General features: G+C 39.6%; 1 protein-coding gene across 4 annotated transcripts in view; it reads left to right on the top strand.

Moving 5' to 3' along the window:
* The window catches only part of vps13c (vacuolar protein sorting 13 homolog C), a 286,760-nt gene that overhangs the window by 71,464 nt on the left and 193,793 nt on the right, over positions 1–21,503 (top strand). For all 4 annotated transcript variants that reach the window (XM_043680592.1, XM_043680591.1, XM_043680593.1 and 1 more), the window contains 9 exons: positions 866–925; positions 3,969–4,049; positions 6,725–6,782; positions 9,713–9,840; positions 12,239–12,345; positions 13,563–13,734; positions 17,318–17,380; positions 17,461–17,593; positions 18,397–18,491. In XM_043680592.1, coding sequence (XP_043536527.1) covers positions 866–925; positions 3,969–4,049; positions 6,725–6,782; positions 9,713–9,840; positions 12,239–12,345; positions 13,563–13,734; positions 17,318–17,380; positions 17,461–17,593; positions 18,397–18,491 — 897 coding nt within the window. The remainder of the gene's footprint in view (positions 1–865; positions 926–3,968; positions 4,050–6,724; positions 6,783–9,712; positions 9,841–12,238; positions 12,346–13,562; positions 13,735–17,317; positions 17,381–17,460; positions 17,594–18,396; positions 18,492–21,503) is intronic.

Below are 21,503 nucleotides of genomic sequence, written 5' to 3'. Positions count from 1 at the left end.
GAGCAGTGGAAAGGGCAGAATTATTTCTAGTTGTAAAAAGATCAAGAACTAGAGGGCATAAATTTAAAACTATTTGCTTAAGGAATAAATGAGATTGAAACAAAACTTTTACATAGCAAGTGCTTTGGGTCTGGCATGTAGGGCCTGGAAGTGGCATTCCTTCTAATTTTCTTTCCCACCACACAGGCCTATGAGATCTGTGCGCGGAAATGACTTCTGGAACAGCAAGTCGATGCTGCGATTGGTATGCATAGAGGGAGTGGTAGAGGTGGATTCAGTTGAAACATTCAAGAGGACATCAGACAGCTACTTAAATGGCAATAATAAGCAGGGTCATTGGAAAAGCGGTGGGAGAATGGCAGTAAATAATGCTCTTTCAGAGCGTTGGTGTAGACTGCATGGGCCAAATATCATCGCACTGCAATATTTCTGATTACTAGTTGAAGAGCTAATTTTTCCAATAATTTCTCAATTGTTGGAATACTACAGCAGAAAAGGCAGTCATTGGTCCATCATGTGCATGCCACAGTTCATTTCTTACTCTAAACCTGTAATGGAATAGACCAAGAGAGTGACTGCTGCTTTACTTACGTCCCCTCTTATGTTGACTCTACTGTCGCTTGAAAAGTACTTAAAATTCAAACATCAAAATCAAACAAATATGTAGCTGTTCAAATGGTTGGGGTGAGGTGCTCTTTGGAGTAATGGTAATATCCTTGTCTCTGAACTCAAAGGTACAGGTTCAAATCCCACCACTCCACAGGTGCGGAATAACGTTTCTAAACAGGTTGATTAGAAAATATCTATAGCAGTGCAAATAGCTTTTGAAAAGACCACATTATGTTAATCAAACTTTTGTTTCTAGACAGCAGATGAAAACTGGACACCATGTATTTTGAGCGACACTGCAAAAATCATCTATAAGGTATTTGTCACAGTAGATGCATCAAGCTTTTTCCATTTAAAGTTGATCAGTTCTGGGATTATTCTGGATGTATGCATGTGATATTTACTAGTGTTATTGGGCTTGTTCAGAATACTTTATATTTGGTTTATACCATTTAAAAAAAAAACTGCACGCATTCATAGGTGACCAGTAGACAGAAATCGAGAGTAGTTGGAACAGCTGGTGCTTTGGCTTGAAGTTGTTTTGGAACTTTTTGTTTTTGAATCAGTCTTCACAGCGGAAGACTCCAGTGGCATACCCGAACCTCCAAGATCAGGGATTAGAGGTCAATGTGGCGGCCATGACTAAGGAGATGATAGTGGGGAAGCTGCAAGGTTTGAGTAACAAATCACCCAGGCTGGATGGACTACACCCTGCTTCTGAAAGAGGGAGCTGAGGAGATTGTGAAGGCACTGGTGGTGATCTTTCAGGAATCGCTGGAGTCGGAGGGCCCCAGAGGACTAGAATATCGCAAATGTAAGCCCCTGCTTCAGAAGAGAAATTGTCGGCTTGTTAGCCTGACCCCTCTTGTTAGTAAAGGTTTGGAGTCTGTTATAAGGATGAGATTACAGAGTACTTGGAAGTGCATGGTAAAAAAGGGCTGAATTAGCATAGCTTCTTCAAGGGGAGGTCAGGCCTGACAAATCTGTTAGAATTCTTTGAGGAGATAATGAACTAGTTTGACAAAGAAGAGTCAGTGAACATGATCTACTTGGATATCTAGAAAACCTTTGACAAGATGCTATACAGGAGGCTGCTAAAGAAGAGCCCATTGTGTTAGGGGCAAGATACTGGCTTGGCTAGAGGATTGGCTGACTAGCAGAAGGCAGAGGGTGGGGATAAAGGTGTCTCTTTCAGGTTGACAGCCAATGGCTAGTGGAGTTCTGCAGGGGTCAGTGTTTGGACCACAACTATTAATGTTATACATAGAGGGTTGGGGGGGGGGGGGGGAATTTAAGAGACCTAAGGGGCAACTTTTTCATGCAAGAGTTAGTGCATTATGGAATGGGCTGTCAGAGGAAGTGGTGGTGGCTTGTACAATTACAACGTTTTAAAAGACATCTGGACAGTTATATGAATAGAAAGGGTTTCAAGGGATACGGGCCAAGTGCTGGCAAATGGGACTAGATTAGGTTAGGATATCTGGTTGGCGAGGATGCTTTGGACTGAAGAGTGTGTTTCCTTGCTGTACATCTCTATGACTCTGAGACTCTGAATGATCTGGATAAAGGAACTGAGCGCATTGTTGCTAAGTTTGCAGATGCAACAAAGGAGGGTGGAGGGACAGATGGTGTTGAAGAAGCGGGAAAGCTGCAGAATCAACAGGCTAGGAGAGTCGGCAAAGAAATGGCAGATGGAATGCAATGTGGGAAATTGAGGTTATGCTCTTTGTAGGAAGAATAGAGGTATAAACTATTTTTAAATGGAGAAAGGCTTTGGAAATCGGAAGTGCAGAGGGGCTTGCGAATCCTAGTTCAGGATTCTGTTAACGTGTAGGTTCAGTTTGTATTTGGCTTCCCAACTCCTATGTTAGCAATCATTTCAAGAGGGCTAGAATACAAGATGAACTTCTGAGACTTTATAAAGGTCTGGTCAGACAACATTTGGAAGAGTGTGAGCAGTTTTCCCTCCTGAATCTGAGGAAGAATGTGCTGGTCTTGGAGGGCGGTTCAGAGGAGGTTGAAAAAAATCCTCCTGGGGATGAAGAACTTTGTCATATCAGGTGTCGTTGAGAACTTTGGGCCTGTCCTCAATGGAGCTTAAAAGTATAAGCAGGGGGAATCTGATTGGAACTTGCAGAATTCTGCAAATCTAAAGAGTGGAAGTGGAAAAGGTGCTTTCACTAGTAAGAGAAACTACGACCTGAAGGCACAGCTTCAGAATTAAGGGACAGCCTTTTAGACCTGAGATGAGGAGGAATTTCTTCAGCCAGAGGATGGTGAATCTATAGAACTCATTGTTATGGAAGGCTGTGGAGGCTAAGTCATGGAATGCATTTAAGACAGAGATAGGATCATTATGAGTGAGGGGATCAAGGCAGGAGAATGGGGTTTAGAAACATATCAGCCATGATTGAATGGTGGAACAGTGTTGATTGGCCTTAGTCTGCTCCTTTATCTTGTGTGAATCAGGAAAATAATTTGGAAGTAAGGATATCGGTGTGAATAAAGGTTCTGGGCAGTGTCACTTATCTCTCAAAACATAAAAGGTTAATAAGGGTGCTGTGATCCTGAAAACACGATCATACAAGGTTTTGGAAGAGTAAGAATGAAAGATTGTTTCCACTGGTTGGTAAGCCCTCCTGATGAAGCGCTAATGCTCAACACGTCGACTCTTCCTCCAATGTTGCCTTTCCAGCGCCACACTTTTTGACTGTGAACAAATAGAGGAAAGGCTGAAGATTATCACTTGGAAAAATGAAGGGAACATTTTTGGTATGAGAGGGTCAGTACAACACTGTTTGTCAAATATAAACTGACCACATCTTGAATGGAATTGCATGGCAACTTGAAGGTGAAATGAAGAAAGTGCAGGAAAAGTAGGATTGAAACAGCACACCAAGCAAAAATAAACTGAATTGATGCTTCGTCTATCATGAAAACTCCACAGATACCTGATTTGAACATAAACATGATTTGTTTCCCTCAGACTTTGAAGATCTGTACTTTTTTTAAATGTAAGATAATAGCTTCTCTGATGTTACAATGGCACAGGCAAATGACCCAAATGGTAGCCTCTTATACTAATGATTCCCTGAACATGACAGTAGTTCGAGTCACTGCCTTCGGCAATGAGCCAGGTGGGGTTGAAGAGATGTTTACAAAGTGTTTTGGAGTAATGCTACAAACCTTGTTTGACCAAAATTGTTCACGTATTTAAATGGGGATGTAAGGTCACTCGTGTTGTGATTATAAAATATTGATTGCTTGCAATCGTGATGATGTAATCCTTGAATTTTTTTTGTGAATTTAACTTCAAAGCTGTTTTACTTTGGGAGTAATCACAGCTGTTTGTTCTTCAGCTTGTCCGCTTAGATTGCCTTTGTGCTTATTGGAATGTGAACAGCTTGCTGTTGTGCAAAAACACGAGGGAGCAAATCTTGGTATGTATTTGTGTCACTGACTTGGAAGAATTGAGTGTTTATAATAGTTTCATTTGTGAATTGTCATGGCACAATCCCATATGAGATTTTGTACTTTCCTTCATTTCCTTCCTTTGACCCATGAAACATCTTGCTGCCATTCCTCAGAGATGAAAGCCAGGGAAATATTTGTTGAAAAATCATCTGAGCTGCCTTCAGAAATGGCAATTCCAGTTTCTTCAACTTCTCTTTGTTCAGATGTGTTCAGTAAGGTATCGGTTTGGCTACCTTTTTTCATGTTGCTGCCAATGCTTGGGGTTACAGTGACCAGAAATGTAACCAGTGTTCCAGATCTGATTGTCTGTCCGTGCAAAGCACGAGTACAAATTACATCTGGAATTTATGCTGTATCTTTTCCGATACTTCCTCAGAGTTACTTCGGTTTCCTTGTTGTAGTTGCACACTGCCCTATTTGCTTTAGTAAACAATGAATTTGTTTTGCCTTTCTCTCACTACATTGCTTTATTAATGAATCTGCATTAACCTGCGTATTGATATTTCTGCCCATCTTGTTATTTTTTTAGATTAGATTACATTAGATTAGATTAGATTACATTACAGTGTGGAAACAGGCCCTTCGGCCCAACAAGTCCCCACCGACCCGCCGAAGCGAAACCCACCCATACCCCTACATTTACCCGTTACCTAACACTATGGGCAATTTAGCATGGCCAATTCACCTGACCCTGCACATCTTTGTGACTGTGGGAGGAAACCGGAGCACCCGGAGGAAACCCACGCAGACACGGGGAGAACGGGCAAACTCCACACAGTCAGTCGCCTGAGGCGGGAAGTGAACCCGGGTCTCAGGCGCTGTGAGGCAGCAGTGCTAACCACTGTGCCACCGTGCCGCCCACAAATTACTGAGTCAAACAGCATGTAAACAGACCCTTCATCCCAACTCCTCCATGCTGACCAGGTTTCCTCAACTGAAGTGTAACCATTTGCCGGTGTTTGGCCAGTCTCCTTCTAAACGTTTCCTATCCATGTAGCTGTCCAAGTGTTTTTTTTAAAAACTGTGGTAATTGTACTCCTGCCATTTGTTTTGGCAGCTCGTTCTATACACGTACCACCCTCTGTGAGGCAAAAGTTGCCCTACAGGTCCCTTTTAAAATTTTTCTCCCCTTGCCTTAAACCTATGATGTTCAGTTTTGGACTCCCCTACCCTGGGGAAAAGACCTTGGCTATTCACTTTATCTATGCCCTTCATGATTTTATAAATGTCTGAGGTCACTCCTCAGCCTCCTATGCTCAAGGGAAAGAAGTCCCAACCTTTCCAGCCTCTCCTTATAACCCAAATCCTGCAGTCTCTGGAACATACTTGTGAATCATTTTTTACCCATTCCAGTTTAATAACATCCTTCCTCTAGCAAGGCGTCCTGAATTGTATGCAGTACTCCACATTTGATTTTACCAATGTCTTGTGACGTCATGTCCCAACTCCTGTATTCGGTGCTGTGACCAAAGAAGACAGGCATGCCAAATGCCTTCACCACCCTATCTAACTGTGACACCACTTTCAAGGATCTCTGTACCTGAATCCCTGGATCTCTCTGTTTGACAACTCTGCCATTAATTGTATAAGTCCTGCCCTGGTTTGTCTTTCCAAAATGCAACACCTCACTCTTATCTAAATTAAATTCCATCTACCATTCCTAGGCCTGTTGGCCCAGTTGTTCAAGATCCCTTTGCATTCTTCGATAACCTTCACTGTCCACTATATCACCAATTTTGGTATCCTCTTCAAACTTACCATGTCCCCTATAATCTCATTCACAACGCTTATGTATATCTTATTGCAATTACATTGAATTTGGTTTGCCTGATATATATCAATGGAATGATCTTCTAGATTTCTGTGCATTTCTGTCTCCAGTTACAAATCATTGTATTTTGTAAATGGTACATGTGCTGTGATAACTCTACGAGCCACTAGACTGATAATAGGCTAATTTTAAAGGGATGGAAGAGAATATAACTCCTTTTTCATTGGTTGTAGAAAGTGAGTTAGGTGCATTTTATTTTTCTTGCTTTTAATTAAGGAAGGATCTGAGTCTCACATGGGACAGACCAGATAAAGATGATAGATTTCCTTCCTTAAAGGACATCAGTGGGCCAGATGGGTTTTTATTGACCATGAAACTATCTTTCAATTCCAGATTTTAGTACTTGAATTTAAATTTCACCAGCTGTTGTGGTGGGATTTGAACAAGTCCTCATCCCTGATTTACCACTAGGCCGCTATCTCTCCTGTATTTAAAAAAAAAGCAGATAAATATTGTCCAGGCGAAATGGATACTTGCCTATAGTAAATGGACTCCCCTCAGATTTGGTGTCTTTTAGGTAATATATTACTGCATACATCACGTTTGAGCAAATGTCATGCTAGCTTGTATTTAGGTAGCACTGGTAAATCTCTAAAAATGCCCCATTGTTCTTCATGGAGCATTTTGCCATGCTGTAAGCAATATTTTATGACTGTGTGACATTTAAATCGAGTATCTCACTCCTTGAGCAGACCTCCATTTTACAGATATTTCAGGAAAATATATTGATCACAAATTGGGCAGTATTGTTTAAATTTTTTTTGTTTCTCTAACTGCTTCATCATTATAATCTTGATTTTTGTCTAATAGTTGCAGCTAAAAGAAGGGATAGCTTCAAGTGCTAATGAACCCAAAAGTCATGATTACAGTAAGTGTTATCATTGCATTAGTTACTGTCGCCTGTTCCTACTTGAGTACTTGTAGAATATGTTTACAAAAATGTAAAACCCTATTGCAGTTGAGACTGGAACTCTTTGTTTTTGAAAGGCTTCTTATTTCATTTGTTTTGTATATGCAGGAACTGTGAAATTCCACTCAACTATTTTTTAAAAATTCATTCTTGGAGTGTAGATGTTTCTAAAAATGTCAGTATTTGTTGCCCATCCAGAACTGCTCTGAGAAGGTAGTGGTGATGCGAGTTACCTTATTGAAATTTGGATTTGTATGCTGAAGGAAAAGCAGACTGTCAAGCCTCCTTAGTGTTAACTGACATGTCGAAGATCTAAATTTCAACTTTCTTTTCCCAAGAAAATTCCCTCAGCCTCTCTAGTCAGTCAAGTCAACCATCTTTGGATTGCTTCCAATACAAGTGAATCCCTCCTTAAGTAAGGAAACCAGAACAATATACAGTATTCCCCCCAGCCCCACCTCCCTCCCGTTTATCTCTCAGCTCACTTGGGCCACCCCCTCATTCCTTGTGCTCGAAACATCGATTTTCCTGCTCCTAGGATGCTGCCTGACCGGCTGTACTTTTCCAGCTCCACACTCTTCGACTATGTACAGTACTTAAGGCTCAGTCTTGCCAGTGCCCTGAATAGTTGTGTGTTGACTTTCCTAATATGCTAATCTGTCTATTTTCCAATAAGGACCAATTTAACATTTGCCTCTCCAACATAGTAACTTCTTGTGATTCACATTTAAGAACTCCCAAGCACCTCCGTATCACATCATTCTACCTCCCCTCCATTTAAATAACTGTTTCTATTTTATCTACCAAAGTGGATAATCCCAGCACCGTACTCCACGCACATATTTTTGCCCAGTCACTTGCATCATCTGTGTGCCTTTGCAGACTCCCTGTATCCTTTGAACTTATTTTTGTACTGATTGTATTGTTAGTAAAGAGAGTGGAAGGATTTAGGGAGGATAAAGGGCTAGAGGATGGTGGAAGAATACTGAGGAACATGTGAAAGGATTCATGAGTCAGGAATAGACTGCAGGCCAAAGGAGTGGTTGCAGAAGTAAAGATGAAGGCCTAAGTGCTCATTATCATGCTGAGGTTGAAATTAATTGAGAAATCCATGAGGAAATGAAGCTAAAGGCAGATTGTATATGTTCAGAGAGGGAAAATGCAGAGGGTATTGTGAATAATGGTAAAGGTTGAGATTGAATTAACGGATGGGTATTGGTATCCAAGAATTTTTAAAGTTTATGATTCATCTCACCTGGAAAGAAGAAAAAAACATTTTTGTTAAATCATAGGATGATTTATCACCAGGACATGATATATGGATTAATGTGGTGGACACAGCAGTTTGAGAAATACTGAATATTTTGGTATTACTTAAATTGTGTGAGAGTCTGAAACGTGGTGGAGTTAAATTTCAATTTGAGTCCACAGGGAATAAGTTGGAGAAGGGGATATTGCTGAGGTAGTAGTTAAGGCTGACAAATGAGAATTTTCTAAGATAACTGATCAAATCGCACTTGTCTTGCGAATCCGTGTCTGTACCATTGAATTTGATGCATGTAGATAAATAATAGTAATGATATGAATTGGAGCATAGAGAGCTTTATTTCAAACATTGCAGATTACATGGAACTTGGAAATGTAGGAAACCATGAGGAAGCTAGTTAGATTTCAGGAAGAGAGAGACATTGCTAAAATGGGATGGACCTGGCAGATGAAATTTGATGTAGAGAATTATAAAGCAATACATTTTTAAAAAAAAAAGTCCCCAAATGTGAGGATTGCTGGCTAGACCAGCATCTGTTACTGTATGTAATTACACTTGAGAAGGTAGTTATTGAGCTGCTGCCTTGAAACAGCTGCAGTCCATGCTGTGCATTCTAGGATTTTGACAGTGACAGTGCGGGAATGAATATCCTTTCAAGTCAGGATGGTGTGTGGCATGCAGAAGAACTTGCAGGTGCTGGTGAACCTGTGCAACTGCTGCTTCTGTCCTCTAGGTGCTAGAGATCATAGGTTTGAAAGGTGCTTCCAAAAGAGCCTTTGTACGTTTCTTTAAATGGGATATATTTGACTGAGGAGAGAAAATATGAACCAAGTGGTACAGCAATACTTTGGAGTTAAGAGGTCTGGATTGTATGGGGCTGGTTAAATTTTGCATAAGGAACCCATGGAGATTTTACAAATGTAAGTACAGAGTACAAAGGCAAGGAATTACGCGAAACATTTATGATTTACTAGTTTCTTCCTAATTGAAATATTCTGTTCGTTTCTGGGCGCCACACTTCAGGCTCAATGTCAAGATGTGCTGAGCAGATTTATTGAAATGGTCCCAAGGATCAGAGCTATTAATGTGGAGAGACTAGAGAAGTTGGGATTGTTCTCTTTAAAGCATAGGACTGTTGTGATTTTTCCATGTATCTGGAAGAGTGGTCGACCTGGACACACTTTGTTCAATTACAATTTTAAAAAAATTCTTGCTTGCAATAATATCCGTTGAAGTGGTATTTAAGACATAGTGCAGGACACATGCAGAACCAATATAAACAAATGCTTAGACTGGTCTTTATACTTTCTATTTAGGTCCCAATTGCAATTTGAGAAGCTCATTCAAAGGACAGAAATAACTTTAGTTTTGATTATTTGAGTTTGAATTTGAATTTCTCTTGTCATTTCACATGACAAGTACAGTGACACACAGTAATCTCAAATACACTGTAGGAAAATGGGCTTTATTATACAATTGAATCTGTCCATGTAGGATTTCTAAAATTGAAAGCTGAAACATTAAATGAAGAAATTGCTTTTAAGTCAAAGTCAGTTCATTTTACTTAAAAACAATGCATCTAAGTAGATAGTAATACTGAGTGTTGTGTTTTGTGTTAAAGTTTTTAAGCCTATATCGGCGTCTGCAAAACTTTGCATCAATCCTTCTGCTGAAGCTGAATTGAATTCACCCAAAATAAATCTGGACATGGAAGTACAGAGCATTGACATAGAAATGACAAAACCGCAGGTAAGATTGTGTTCATCAGCTTTGCTGCTGTTTGACATTTCCACCAAAGTTTTCTGGGAACTTGAAAAGCAAGATGGAAGATGCTGAAAAATTGAGAAATCAATTGAGACTGCATGTAACAAAAAAGTTATTTTCCTAAGAGTTGCCATTGTGATTTTTCAAATGTAACTTGACATGAAGGACTGTGATAGCAGTGCTCTAATGGAATCATACAGTCCTGCTTTAATAATATAGTTACGCAAAAATTATGTATTATATGTAATGTAATATGCAAGTATATGTTAACACTGCTATAATGTAAATGCACCTATAACCATGGTATGATATCACAAAAAGTGCCAGATCTATATGTGCTTGCCTCCATCCTCCTTGGCTAGTTGCAGCCGAATGTAATAACTTCAATACCCTTTGTCCCCACTTCTAACATGATTCCAGGAGCTCAAAAAAGGCGATCCAGACTCGTCATCAGAAGTATATACATGAAAATGTGACAAGGTCCCAGATGTATTTGCACTTGTTATTTTGCAGAATGATTTGTCTAGGCCTTGCAGCTACCCTGATTATTTTCTTCCTAATTCCGTCTTGACGGACAGTCACCAATCAGGCTTCATTGCTTCTTCTGAAATTCCATTCTGAAAGTTAACTCCTGGGGAAAATAAAACCTCTGCGCATCCATATTCTCTCTCGCGCTCTCTCCCTGGTTCACCCACCCCACCTCGATCCCTCTCCCTGGCCGCACACGCACACACTATCAAACCAATGAAGACACCCTCTCTCAGGCTGAATATTCGGTCAGACTCTCTTACATACTCGATCAAGCACACACTGTCACATGCATTCCCAATGTTTATCTCTCATCCATTTTCTCCCTCTCCTTCTCTCTCCTTCTTCTCTCTCCTTCCTTCTTCTCTCTCCTTCCTTCTTCTCTCTCCTTCCTTCTTCTCTCTCCTTCCTTCTTCTCTCTCCTTCCTTCTTCTCTCTCCTTCCTTCTTCTCTCTCCTTCCTTCTTCTCTCTCCTTCCTTCTTCTCTCTCCTTCCTTCTTCTCTCTCCTTCCTTCTTCTCTCTCCTTCCTTCTTCTCTCTCCTTCCTTCTTCTCTCTCCTTCCTTCTTCTCTCTCCTTCCTTCTTCTCTCTCCTTCCTTCTTCCTCCCTCCCTCCCTCTCCTTCCTCCCTCCCTCCCTCTCCTTCCTCCCTCCCTCTCCTTGGATGAAGTTGCGTTTGCAGAATTTTACTTGTGGATATGTTATATTTCGTTCAAAAACTCACAATCTGTAGTCAATCCAAAGTTTGTGAGAAGATTTGTAGCTCGGTTGCTCGTTGTTGTGGTTCTGTTCGCCGAGCTGGGAATTTGTGTTGCAGACGTTTTGTCCCCTGTCTAGGTGACATCCTCAGTGCTTGGGAGCCTACATGTAGTCAATCCATGTAACATTTTATAAATTCCCACTTTGGAAATACAACCAGTCTGCCTCTAGATTGGGATACAGACAGACTCTAACCTCACTCCTTTAATGCATTGTCTGAGCTGCGATGTCCCTTTTTTTTGTGAAACCTTAAGTAGCTTGAGAATGTGACTTGAAAGAAGTTCTGAGATATACATATCAATGAACCGAAACCTGTAACTCTTTCTAAAAGATGAAAGACTTAACAGCAATATGGGTTTGTTCAATATATCATTTCCGTTGCATGACACTTTCATCTTTTGCTCTAAATTCTGTCTTATGATCCAACTCCTTAGCTACCTGATGAAGGATCAGTGCTGTGAAAGCTCGTACTTTGAAATAAACCTGTTGGACTATAACCCGGTGCTGTGATTTTTAACTAAACAAAATGTTAATTGATCTGTGTCTTTAATAGACTTAAAAATCTGCATCATATCATCTTTCTCTGCTTTCATGTTACTTTTAAGTTGGAGGATGAAGTAAAGTGCTGATGTTTTTCATACATTCTCATTACTGCAAGTTACTTAAAATATTTCTTCAGTTTTCATTCTTGCACACCACGCTGACTGAAAAGGTAATTGGCAGAAGTTCGACTGTTCTTCTGCTTAGTCTGGCATTCAGGATTTGTGTAAGAATGACCTAACCACCCAGTTCAGAATCATTGATTTGGCCCCACCTTGAGCATATTCTGATCAGTACTGGACTCCACATTTTAAGGAATGTGCAAAGATCTTGAACATGAATTAACACAATTAATTTGATCACTTTTTATTCTCTGATTTCCAAGTCCAGGATTTTCTAGGCAACTAACTTTTTTATAGGTCAATCTCAATGCCAAATTGTGGCTTTACTAAAATATTATGATATAAATTTGTCTCTCTGATCAACGCTGTGAGAGTGAATTTGAAATACAGACAGACTCTATATATGTGCGGACTGACAATTGTTTATGTTTCCAGTATCTCAGTATTATAGATCTGTTGGAATCTGTGGACTATATGGTTAGAAACGCTCCTTACAGAAAATATAAGCCCAATGTACCTCTTCATAAAAATGCCAGTAAATGGTAAGTTTATTTGAACATTATGGATAAATAGTGCGCATTTAATTTGACATCACCTTTCTCCTTTTCTACTTCTCAGCCCTTGCCACCTAACCTATATTACAAATCTTGCCCCGAGGCTATAACCCAGCGCTTTCTGGAGATTTGAGAACTCTTATAGGGAGAAATCACAGGTTTAATCTGCAGAATAGTCTGAGCACAGCCAATGGTGCATTTACAGCCATTAGCCAAACTTAGATGTCCATTTTTACATGTATCATGTGCACATGTAATGAAATCTGTACACTTCCTTTTCATCCAAAAATGAAAGAGAACTTGGCATCTCTGTCGTGCTTTTGGCATTCCACAGCACTTCACAGCTATTGGATAAAAGTTGCTGTTGCAATGCAGGAACATTATAGTCCACTTCCTGGAACATCAATTCAACATGTGCCCAAGTCTGTTTTAAGTGATGTTGACATGGCCCCTGCTCTCTATTTAAAGTGGTGCCATAAGACCCTGTCCATCCCTTGGAAGGCTCAGGCACCTTTAGTTTTATGTTTCATCTAAAAATGTATACTTCAGGAGGTCCAGCACTCCGGTGATATTGCACTAATTTGCCAGCTCACCTGTATTATGTGCTGAAGTCTCTGTTGTGTGAGCCTTGAACCTTCTGACTCAGGCATGAGTGCTATATGCAATGATTTAAAGGGCAACATAGTGTTGGAAGGACCATGTGTTGCTGGTTTGCTTTTGGAAGTGGTGGATATTTTTTATTGTTTAACAAGGTAACTAATCAAGAATCATAACTGAGTTCATTTAGTTATATCTTTACATTTGGGTAAATAATTAAGTAAATTCTTTACAGGATGAAATTAGACTTTTTTTTTAGTTATTTCTGTTTCCTTATTGGAAAACAGAATGCGAACAAACTTGAGGACTGAGGTGCACTGGATTTAACAGCTCATTTGAATGATTGTGTCACTGGAGGTGCAGCATTGTTGGTCAGTGTCTGTGCTAGTGCATTTGGCACAGTGTATGCAGTACGCTAGAAAGAAAATCCCTCCTTCTCACTCAATGCAGTTGGAGAAAAGCATGAAAACCATTTATACAAGAATCCATTCTGGCATGCTGTCTCAATGCTGTTGTGATTTGCTTTGCTAATTCATTGTTTTCTGTGGCACTTTTACCAAGGAAACGCAATTTTTTTACCCATAAATTAGTAAGTTTTCTTTTCCTAGGTGGAAATATGCAGTTACAGGAATTCTGCAAGTTCATGTCCGAAGAAGATATCGCATGTGGTCCTGGGGCAACATTAAAAGTCACAGGCAAAATCTGAAGGCTTACAAAGTGGCTTATAAAAACAAACTGACACAGACCAAACTTTCTGAAGAAGTATTGAAACAACTTCAGGTAAAACTAATTTTTAAAACAATTTGAACAAGGTCAGGAGGATGAAGACTGATTTGATTGTGGTCTTAACTCATTTTCTTGTCTGCACATCTATCATTGTACACCTTTGTAGATCAACATCTGTGCATTGAAATCCTCTATCCATTTTTCTAATAAGCAAGCCAGAAATCCCTAGCTCATAACATTTCTGAAAGGAATCCAAGAGTTGCCAGGTAGCAACATTTCAATTATACGCAGTGATAGGGTGGAAGCTTATTGCATGGTTTGGGGTCAACCGTTCAAAGATTACACTAAGTTGGAGAAAGGAACTGACAGAAGTAAGGATGTTGTGAAACTTGAAAGGGTTCAGAAAAGGATGTTGGAGGGTTTGAGCTTTTAGGGAGAGGGCGAATAGACGGAGGCAGTTTTCACAGCAGTGTTGGAGGCTGCGGGGTGACTGTATAGAGATTTTTTAAATCATGAGGCATGGATAGGGTAAATAGACAAGGTCTTTTCCCCTGCAGTGGGGGAATCCAGAACTAGAGGGCATAGTTTTCGGGTGAGAGGGGAAAGATTTTAAAAGGGATATAAGGGACAACTTTTTCATGTAGAGTGGTGCATGTATGGAATGAGCTGCCAGAGGAGGTGGTGGAGACTGGTACAATTACAACCTGTAAAAGGCACCTGGATGGCTATATGTATAGCAAACATTTAGTGGGGTATGGGCCAAGTGCTGACAAATGGGACTAGATTAATTTAGGATATCTGGTTGGCATGGAAGAATTGGACCAAAGGGTCTGTTTCCGTGCTGTTCTTCTCTGTGACTGTAGACTCCAAGTTAGGAATGCTTCAGTCAGCGGTACTGCTGGGAAGGCAGTTGAACTACATGGATTATATATAGGGGACTTGGTGAGGAGTCAAGAATAATTGAATTGTTCTGAGGAGTTATAACTCTGAGAAGTTCTGGGAATTAGTTGACAGTTAAGTGTTGGAGCTGAGAAAATTGGAAGGTTGTTGGTGTCTGCGATTGGAGGAAGCAGTGAGAAGCTTAAAAGAAGCCTGCAAGCATCTGGTGCAGCTGAGATCCTGGGGATTGAAAAACTCCTGAGCAGTATTTGCTTGATACAAGGGACTAGCTTGGAGCTCAGAAATATGTTCAAGAGTGGTTATAGTTTGGGAAAGCTAGCGTTGAGCCTATGAATAAGTAGTGGAAGGTGGTTTCCGGAGTCCGGAGGGTGTAGACTGTGGAAAGGATAGTGATTTGACTTGAACCAGAGCTGTTGCTGAGGCAGTCCATGATGGAATAGCTCTTGAGAAAGCTCCTCAAGGCCAACTTGGCGAAAATGAAGAATTGTTATCCCTTGTGAAATTCGGGTGAGATTTGATGGCCTAACATGTCATTTAATGACTGATGAGAATTGCTGAGAAATCTATGGGATCTGGTTTGATCTCATTTGCTGTTTGGTGTGTGCTTTAGGATGTCTGATCACAATCTATTATTGACTTTCCACATGTTAACCCTGGGTGTTAGAAGTAAGTTATACATGTTTAGCACATTGCAGCATTACAACAGTAATACAGTAAAGTTCATGGTTGTTCAAAACTTGATCTATCCATTGTCTTTCCTATCAATCAGCTCCACCTTCTCCTCTGACATATACCGCCTTCTCCCCCACCTTTATCTACCTATTGCAATTCTCAGCTACCTTGCCCCCAGCCCCACCCAGCTCCCATTTATCTCTCAGCCTCCCGACCCACAAGTGTTATTTCTAATGAAGGGCTCATGTCCAAAACGCCCATTCTCCTGCTCCTCTGATGCTGCTTGACCACCTGTGCTTTTCCAGCACCACACTTGTGACTGTGAAATCTTGTGGCTTAGTTCTCTCAGTAAGTCCCTGGATCTCGCTGTTTGATCACTTGAAAATGAAAAGTTACTAGCCCCGAGCCAGATTGTAGCATTAATTTGGCAGTTGGGGTCATGACATCTATCTAAACAACCTCTTTTGCTCTCTGTGGAAGAAAAATGAAAAAAATTAAAGAAAAGAAATTTCTTCTCCTTATCCCACACAATTCCTGGTTTGTGTAAAAGATGGGCTTTCTGATCAGTACTGTTGGTAAATCAAATAGAGAACAATTCTTTGGTCTCGCATTGTACAGTGGTGAAGGCCTAGTTGTTAATCTTATTGTTAAAAGAAACTTTTAAGGAAAAGTGAAGATATGCTAGAATTTTACATTTGCTCTGAAAGTGATGTCGTTCAATCAGCATTCAAATCTTGAATCTAAATAAAGGAAATAGAAGGTAAGAGGCAGGTTGGCTATGGGAGACTGGAAAACTACATTGAAATGTATGAGGATATGAGATTATGGCTTTCAATTCAAGAATTATCAACATGGATTACAACAAAAATATATTCCTATGAGAACAAAGCCTGACACGGAAAGTGATTAAGCTCTGGCAAATAAGAGATAACAAAGATTGCAGTGTTGTCAAGTTGCCGTAGGACTTGGCATAAGGTTGTAAACCCGAGGATTGGTAATATTTAGAATTCTAATTCTAAATTAGAATTAGAATTCCTTTCCTCATTCCTGAAGAAGGGCTTATGCCCGAAACGTCGATTCTCCTGTTCCCTGGATGCTGCCTGACCTGCTGCGCTTTTCCAGCAACACATTTCCAGCTCTGATCTCCAGCATCTGCAGACCTCACTTTCTCCTCAAATATTTAGAATTCAACAATCAAAGACTCAAACTGATAAAGAATGGACCATACTTTATGGAAGTCAAGTGGCAAGAAGCATGAATCCCCTGGACTTCATGCTTTAGTCCCAAGGTGTTGAAGGGTTGACTGTAGAGATAGTGGATGCATTGACGACTGTCTTACAAAATTGTTCAGATTCTGGAATTATCCCTGTAGACTACGGAGAGAAAAGAGTGAAAACTCAATAACAGTCCTATTAGTCTTATATCGGGGCAGGGAAGGTGTTGGAATCAAATGTGAAGTATGTGATAACTGTACACTTCATAAATAATGGGAAGACTGAGCTTTTGGAGGATGTACATGCAGGTGAATAAGTGGAAAGCAGTGAGTGTGGTGTATTTGGCTTTTCAGGTTTTCGATAAAGATCCATATAGGTTAGTAAATAAAATGAAAACCTTTCTCTTTGACCCTATTAAGTCCTTTGACAAAGATTTCAATCAGCTCAACTGACAATTCTGAGAAAAGAGACTTTTTACTGTTCAATTTTTATTGTTAGTTGCAATCTTAAGTTTTGGCATCATCTCTCAAATCGAGCTAGTATCTTCCTAAGTGGTACTATGTCCTTTTTTAATATTGAGACCAGGATATGTTGCAATTGTTGTAATTTGGGCGTATGCAACAACCAATTTGTACATGCACAATCTCCAAGACAATATGAAGGTAAAATGACAACACATTGTGTTTGCGGTGTTTCTTCAGGGGTGAATGTGAGTTAGTGCATGAGGAGGACTCAATTCTTCAGAGGTTCCATCCATTCAGCAAGAACTTGTCATTATATTTTAAAATGCTCTGCTGCTTTATATGTATTTTTTATTGTGCACTTATCAATTTATTTTGTATTCTTCTCAGAACCTGGAGAAATCACTGGATATTTTCAACATCACATTAGCGAGACAACAGGCACATGTGGAGGTAACTCTGATTGTGAAACTTTGAGTGATTTATTCTAGATTTTAATGTCCTACTCACAAAATGTTTTCTTGTGTTTCCAGGTCATCAGATCAGGACATAAGATGCTGGGGAAGAAGGGATCAGAGAAGCAGAGTGGGGGTTGGTTCCGTGGATTTTGGGGAAGAAAAGAGTCCAAGAAGAAGGGTGAAGAGGAAGAAAAATCAGTTCCAGAAAGTTAGTGAAATATCCATGATAAACTGTGGTAATAATTTAATAATTTGATAATAATCCATGATAATTTAATAAGTGTAATAATTTGAAATAAGCACTGAAAATGCTTGAAATACTAAATTAGCATCATTTGTAGAGAGTGAAATAAGGTTAAAATTTCAAGTCCTGCCAGAACCCTGAAGAATAGTAGTCAGCGCAAAATGGTTACTTTTTCTGTTTGGAGTGTTTTTGTCCTCGCTGAGAGGTTGTGTAAGTACACCACTGAAGCCAACTGACCCAATCATTTTGCTGCCTTTCAAACAGTCCATTATAAAACCAAGCAACTTGTCAGAGTTGAACTGTTGCAGGGTAAAGAAATCCACTTTCATCGTTGTTTTTACTTTTGGCTTCTTGCAGCAGGTATAGTTCAAAGTTTGTCTTGTGCATGATCAAGGGCACTGTAAAGGATCATCCACTCTTTGTCATGTATTGCGTTTAGATATTGGTTCTGTAAAGACATGCTGATCTTGTCTTTATTGTTAAGCTATACCACTTGTTTGAAATCCAAGCTCTAACTTTGATTGAAACTTTTTATATAAAAATCTCTCATTTCATCACACTAAATTAAAATTGGTGTTTATGTGCAAAAGTAACTGCTCTATCAATGCTTGAAAATCTGTGGACTTGATGGACACTATAACATACTAAATGTGCATTTCTTATCAATGTTTCTCTGTTACAGAATTTTAGTTTGAAGTCTCAGAAGCTTTCAGTATTCTTTGTATGGCTCAGAATTTGCTCATATTTCTTTGATTGGATTTAACCAGGTATTAATGACCTTATGACAGCTGAAGAAAAGACCAAGCTGTACACTGCTATTGGATACAGTGAGAGCTCCCACAACCTGACCTTGCCCAAAGAGGTGCCTAATTTTCTTAATTAAATGTAACAAAATAGTACATCGATAAACTTTGAATAACAGCTGATTGGGTGATCCAACATTGCCAGGGCAGAAATGATACTTGAAGGAATTCTCTTGTCTATGATTTCTGAGATCTCACTAGTATAATCTGATTATGCTGTTGGATTGGGGAATTGACTGTATATTTCATTGACAGCAATACATAATTATAATTGGTCAATGACTTTTAACAGGATTCAAAATTTTTCAGTCAATTTTTTTTCGAAAATAAATTCTTGTTCAGCACATACTTCCCTCAACAATGGAATCATTGGGATCCTGGAATCTCATTCAGGCAACTCTTAACCCACTCCACTTTGGGAACCCCTCCTGACTCCTCTCAGTCTAATTCTGGTTTTCTTAGTGTACTGATAAGAACAGGTTGATTTAGTCCGATTGTGGTCTTCCCCGAACCCTGCTTAGTACTTGACATCTCAGCACCAAGTGCTCCTCCCCCACCTCCATCTGCTTGACTTCTGTCCCCTACTTGGACTACCTGACGCGCAGCTTAACATACCTTCCTTCCCATCTCCCTCAGTTATCCCTTATACTTTCAATTTTCAAGAAACACTAATCTATTTTGTGTAATCTCTCCTCGTGACACAACCTTTAGAATCCAGCTTTCCTTTCAATGAATCTACTCAGTATTACATTCAAGGCCAGTATATGTTTCGTTGCTCAGTATTACGCTAGATACTCCAGATGAGGTTGATTATGGTTTTGTATAATTGAAGCATGGCTTTCTACTCTATTGAGATAGAATGGCACACATTCCATCAACCTTTTTGGTTATTTTCTCTGACTACTCATTACATTTTAATTGGTCATGCACTTGATCCTCTTTTGGACCTCTATTAGTTTCCAGCTTTTCAGAATTTACAAAGTTTTTATTTCCCTTTTTAGTTCCAAAGTGGATTAGATTGCATTTGCAAACATTGACCTCCCTTTGCCAGAGTTTTGTTTCATAGTCCATTCACTGAAATCTATCAATAAACCAGTGGTATTCCACAGGGATCAGTACTGGGTCCACTTGTGTTTGTCATTTATATGAACTCTTTGGATGACAACATGACACGGTTGGAAAGTTTATGCATTGGTGGCATAATGGACAGTGAAGAAGATTACCTCAGATTACAATGAGATCTTGATCAATTGGGTCAATGGACTGAGTGGTGGCAGATGGAATTTAATTGGGATAAAGGCAAGGTTGTATTGTAGAGCAGAGACCTATGGGTTCAGGTACATAATTCTTTGAAACTTGCATCAGAGGTAGACAGGTTCAGAAGGCATTATGCACCCTTGCCTTCATTGCTCAGACCTTTGAACATTGTAGTTGAGATGTCATGTTGAGGTTGGGCAGGATGTTGGTGAGGCCACTTCTGGAATGTTCTGTGTAGTTCTGGTTGCCCTATTATAGGAAGGATATTATTAAACTGGAGTTAGTTCGAAAAAAAAACTCCCAGGATGTTGCCGGGAATGGAGGGTCTGAGTTTATGGAGAGGCTGAATAGGCTGGGACTTTTTTTCACTGGAGCATAGGAGATTGAGAGTTGACCTTATAAATCCCCTTCATGATATTATAAATATCTCGAAGGTGAAAAGCCAAGGTCTTTTAGATGGGGGTGGTTTTCAAAACTAGAGGTCAAACTTTTCAGGTGAGAAGGGAAAGATTTAAATAGGATATGAGGGGCAACTTTTTTTGTGATTCATGTGTGCAATGAAATTCCAGAGGAAATGGAGGGTACAGGTATAGTTACAATGTTTAAAAGACATTTGGATGAGTACATGAATAGGAAGGGGTAGGGGCTCAGCACAGGCAGGTGGGACTAGTTTAGTTTAGGAACATGGTTGGTGTGGACTAAGTTGGACTGAAGGGTCTGTTTCCAGACGATGGCTCTGCCTTTTTACAATGGTACAACTTAATTAACATTGTTTCGAGTGTTATATTTAAAATTTCTGATCTATGATTTACGATTCCAAACTTTAAGTCATTGATGAGTATGGCTCTTAACACAATCCTTTAGGGATTCCATTAGTCCTATTTTGCCAATGTGAATATTCGTCTGTTATTCCAACTGTTTGTTCCCTGTCAGTTAACCAGTTTCTGGACTAGGTCAGTAAGTTGCCTTCAGTTTCATGAACAGTCTTTAGCAAACAGTCTGCTATGAGGGACTTTATCAGGTGCCTTCTGGGAGTCTATGTAAATGGCATTCATGAACTTGCCCATGACCAATACTTCAGTCACTTCTACAAAACATTCAGTCATTTCAATCAGCTGCCACCCATCATTATAAATGCATTCTGATTCACTGAAAAGTTTCAAGGTCCTTATTCACCCTGTCCTTCAATGTAGAATCCACCAATTTGCTAACAGCAGATGTTTTACTAACAGGCCTATAGTTTTCTTGCTTTACTTGGCCTTTCTTAAGGAACTGAATAATGAACAGAACCTTGTAGTTGAAAGGAACAGTTGCCAAACTGTGACAACTTTGGAAGGTGAAAGTTGTGACAATTTTGACCTCCTTTAACTCCTGGGATATTTCTGGAGGTTGATCAGTTCCTGAAATTGATGCAATCTTCATTTCATTTGCATGTCTGGCATGTTGACCTCAACATGTTTGCCACTTCCTTATTTCATTGACAACAACTGTTTTTCAACGGAATGGCCGTTCTTGTTTTCGAGTTGTAAATGTTGAACTTTTCACTGTCCTTGGTATATTTCCCAATAGTTAGGATCTGTTCTTTCTCCTTTGCATTTTTGTGTGTTGTCTCTTGCACATCTTGCAATTTTTTTAAGGCATGTTGAGGTCTTGTTCTATGAAATCCCAAAGTTTTAATTTTGAAATGGTAAAGCTATGGTGATTTGGTAATAGAACAAGAGGTTTTATCATTTTTAGTGGTCTCATTTTGTTGAAATTTGGTCAATATCCTGTTCCAGCAATTGTGTGTTCACTGTCATAGCATGAAGTTTATT

This window comes from Chiloscyllium plagiosum, chromosome 40 (genome assembly GCF_004010195.1).
Source record: "Chiloscyllium plagiosum isolate BGI_BamShark_2017 chromosome 40, ASM401019v2, whole genome shotgun sequence".
In the NCBI taxonomy this organism is placed as follows: Eukaryota; Metazoa; Chordata; class Chondrichthyes; order Orectolobiformes; family Hemiscylliidae; genus Chiloscyllium; species Chiloscyllium plagiosum.
This window is presented reverse-complemented; position numbering and strand designations above follow the sequence as displayed.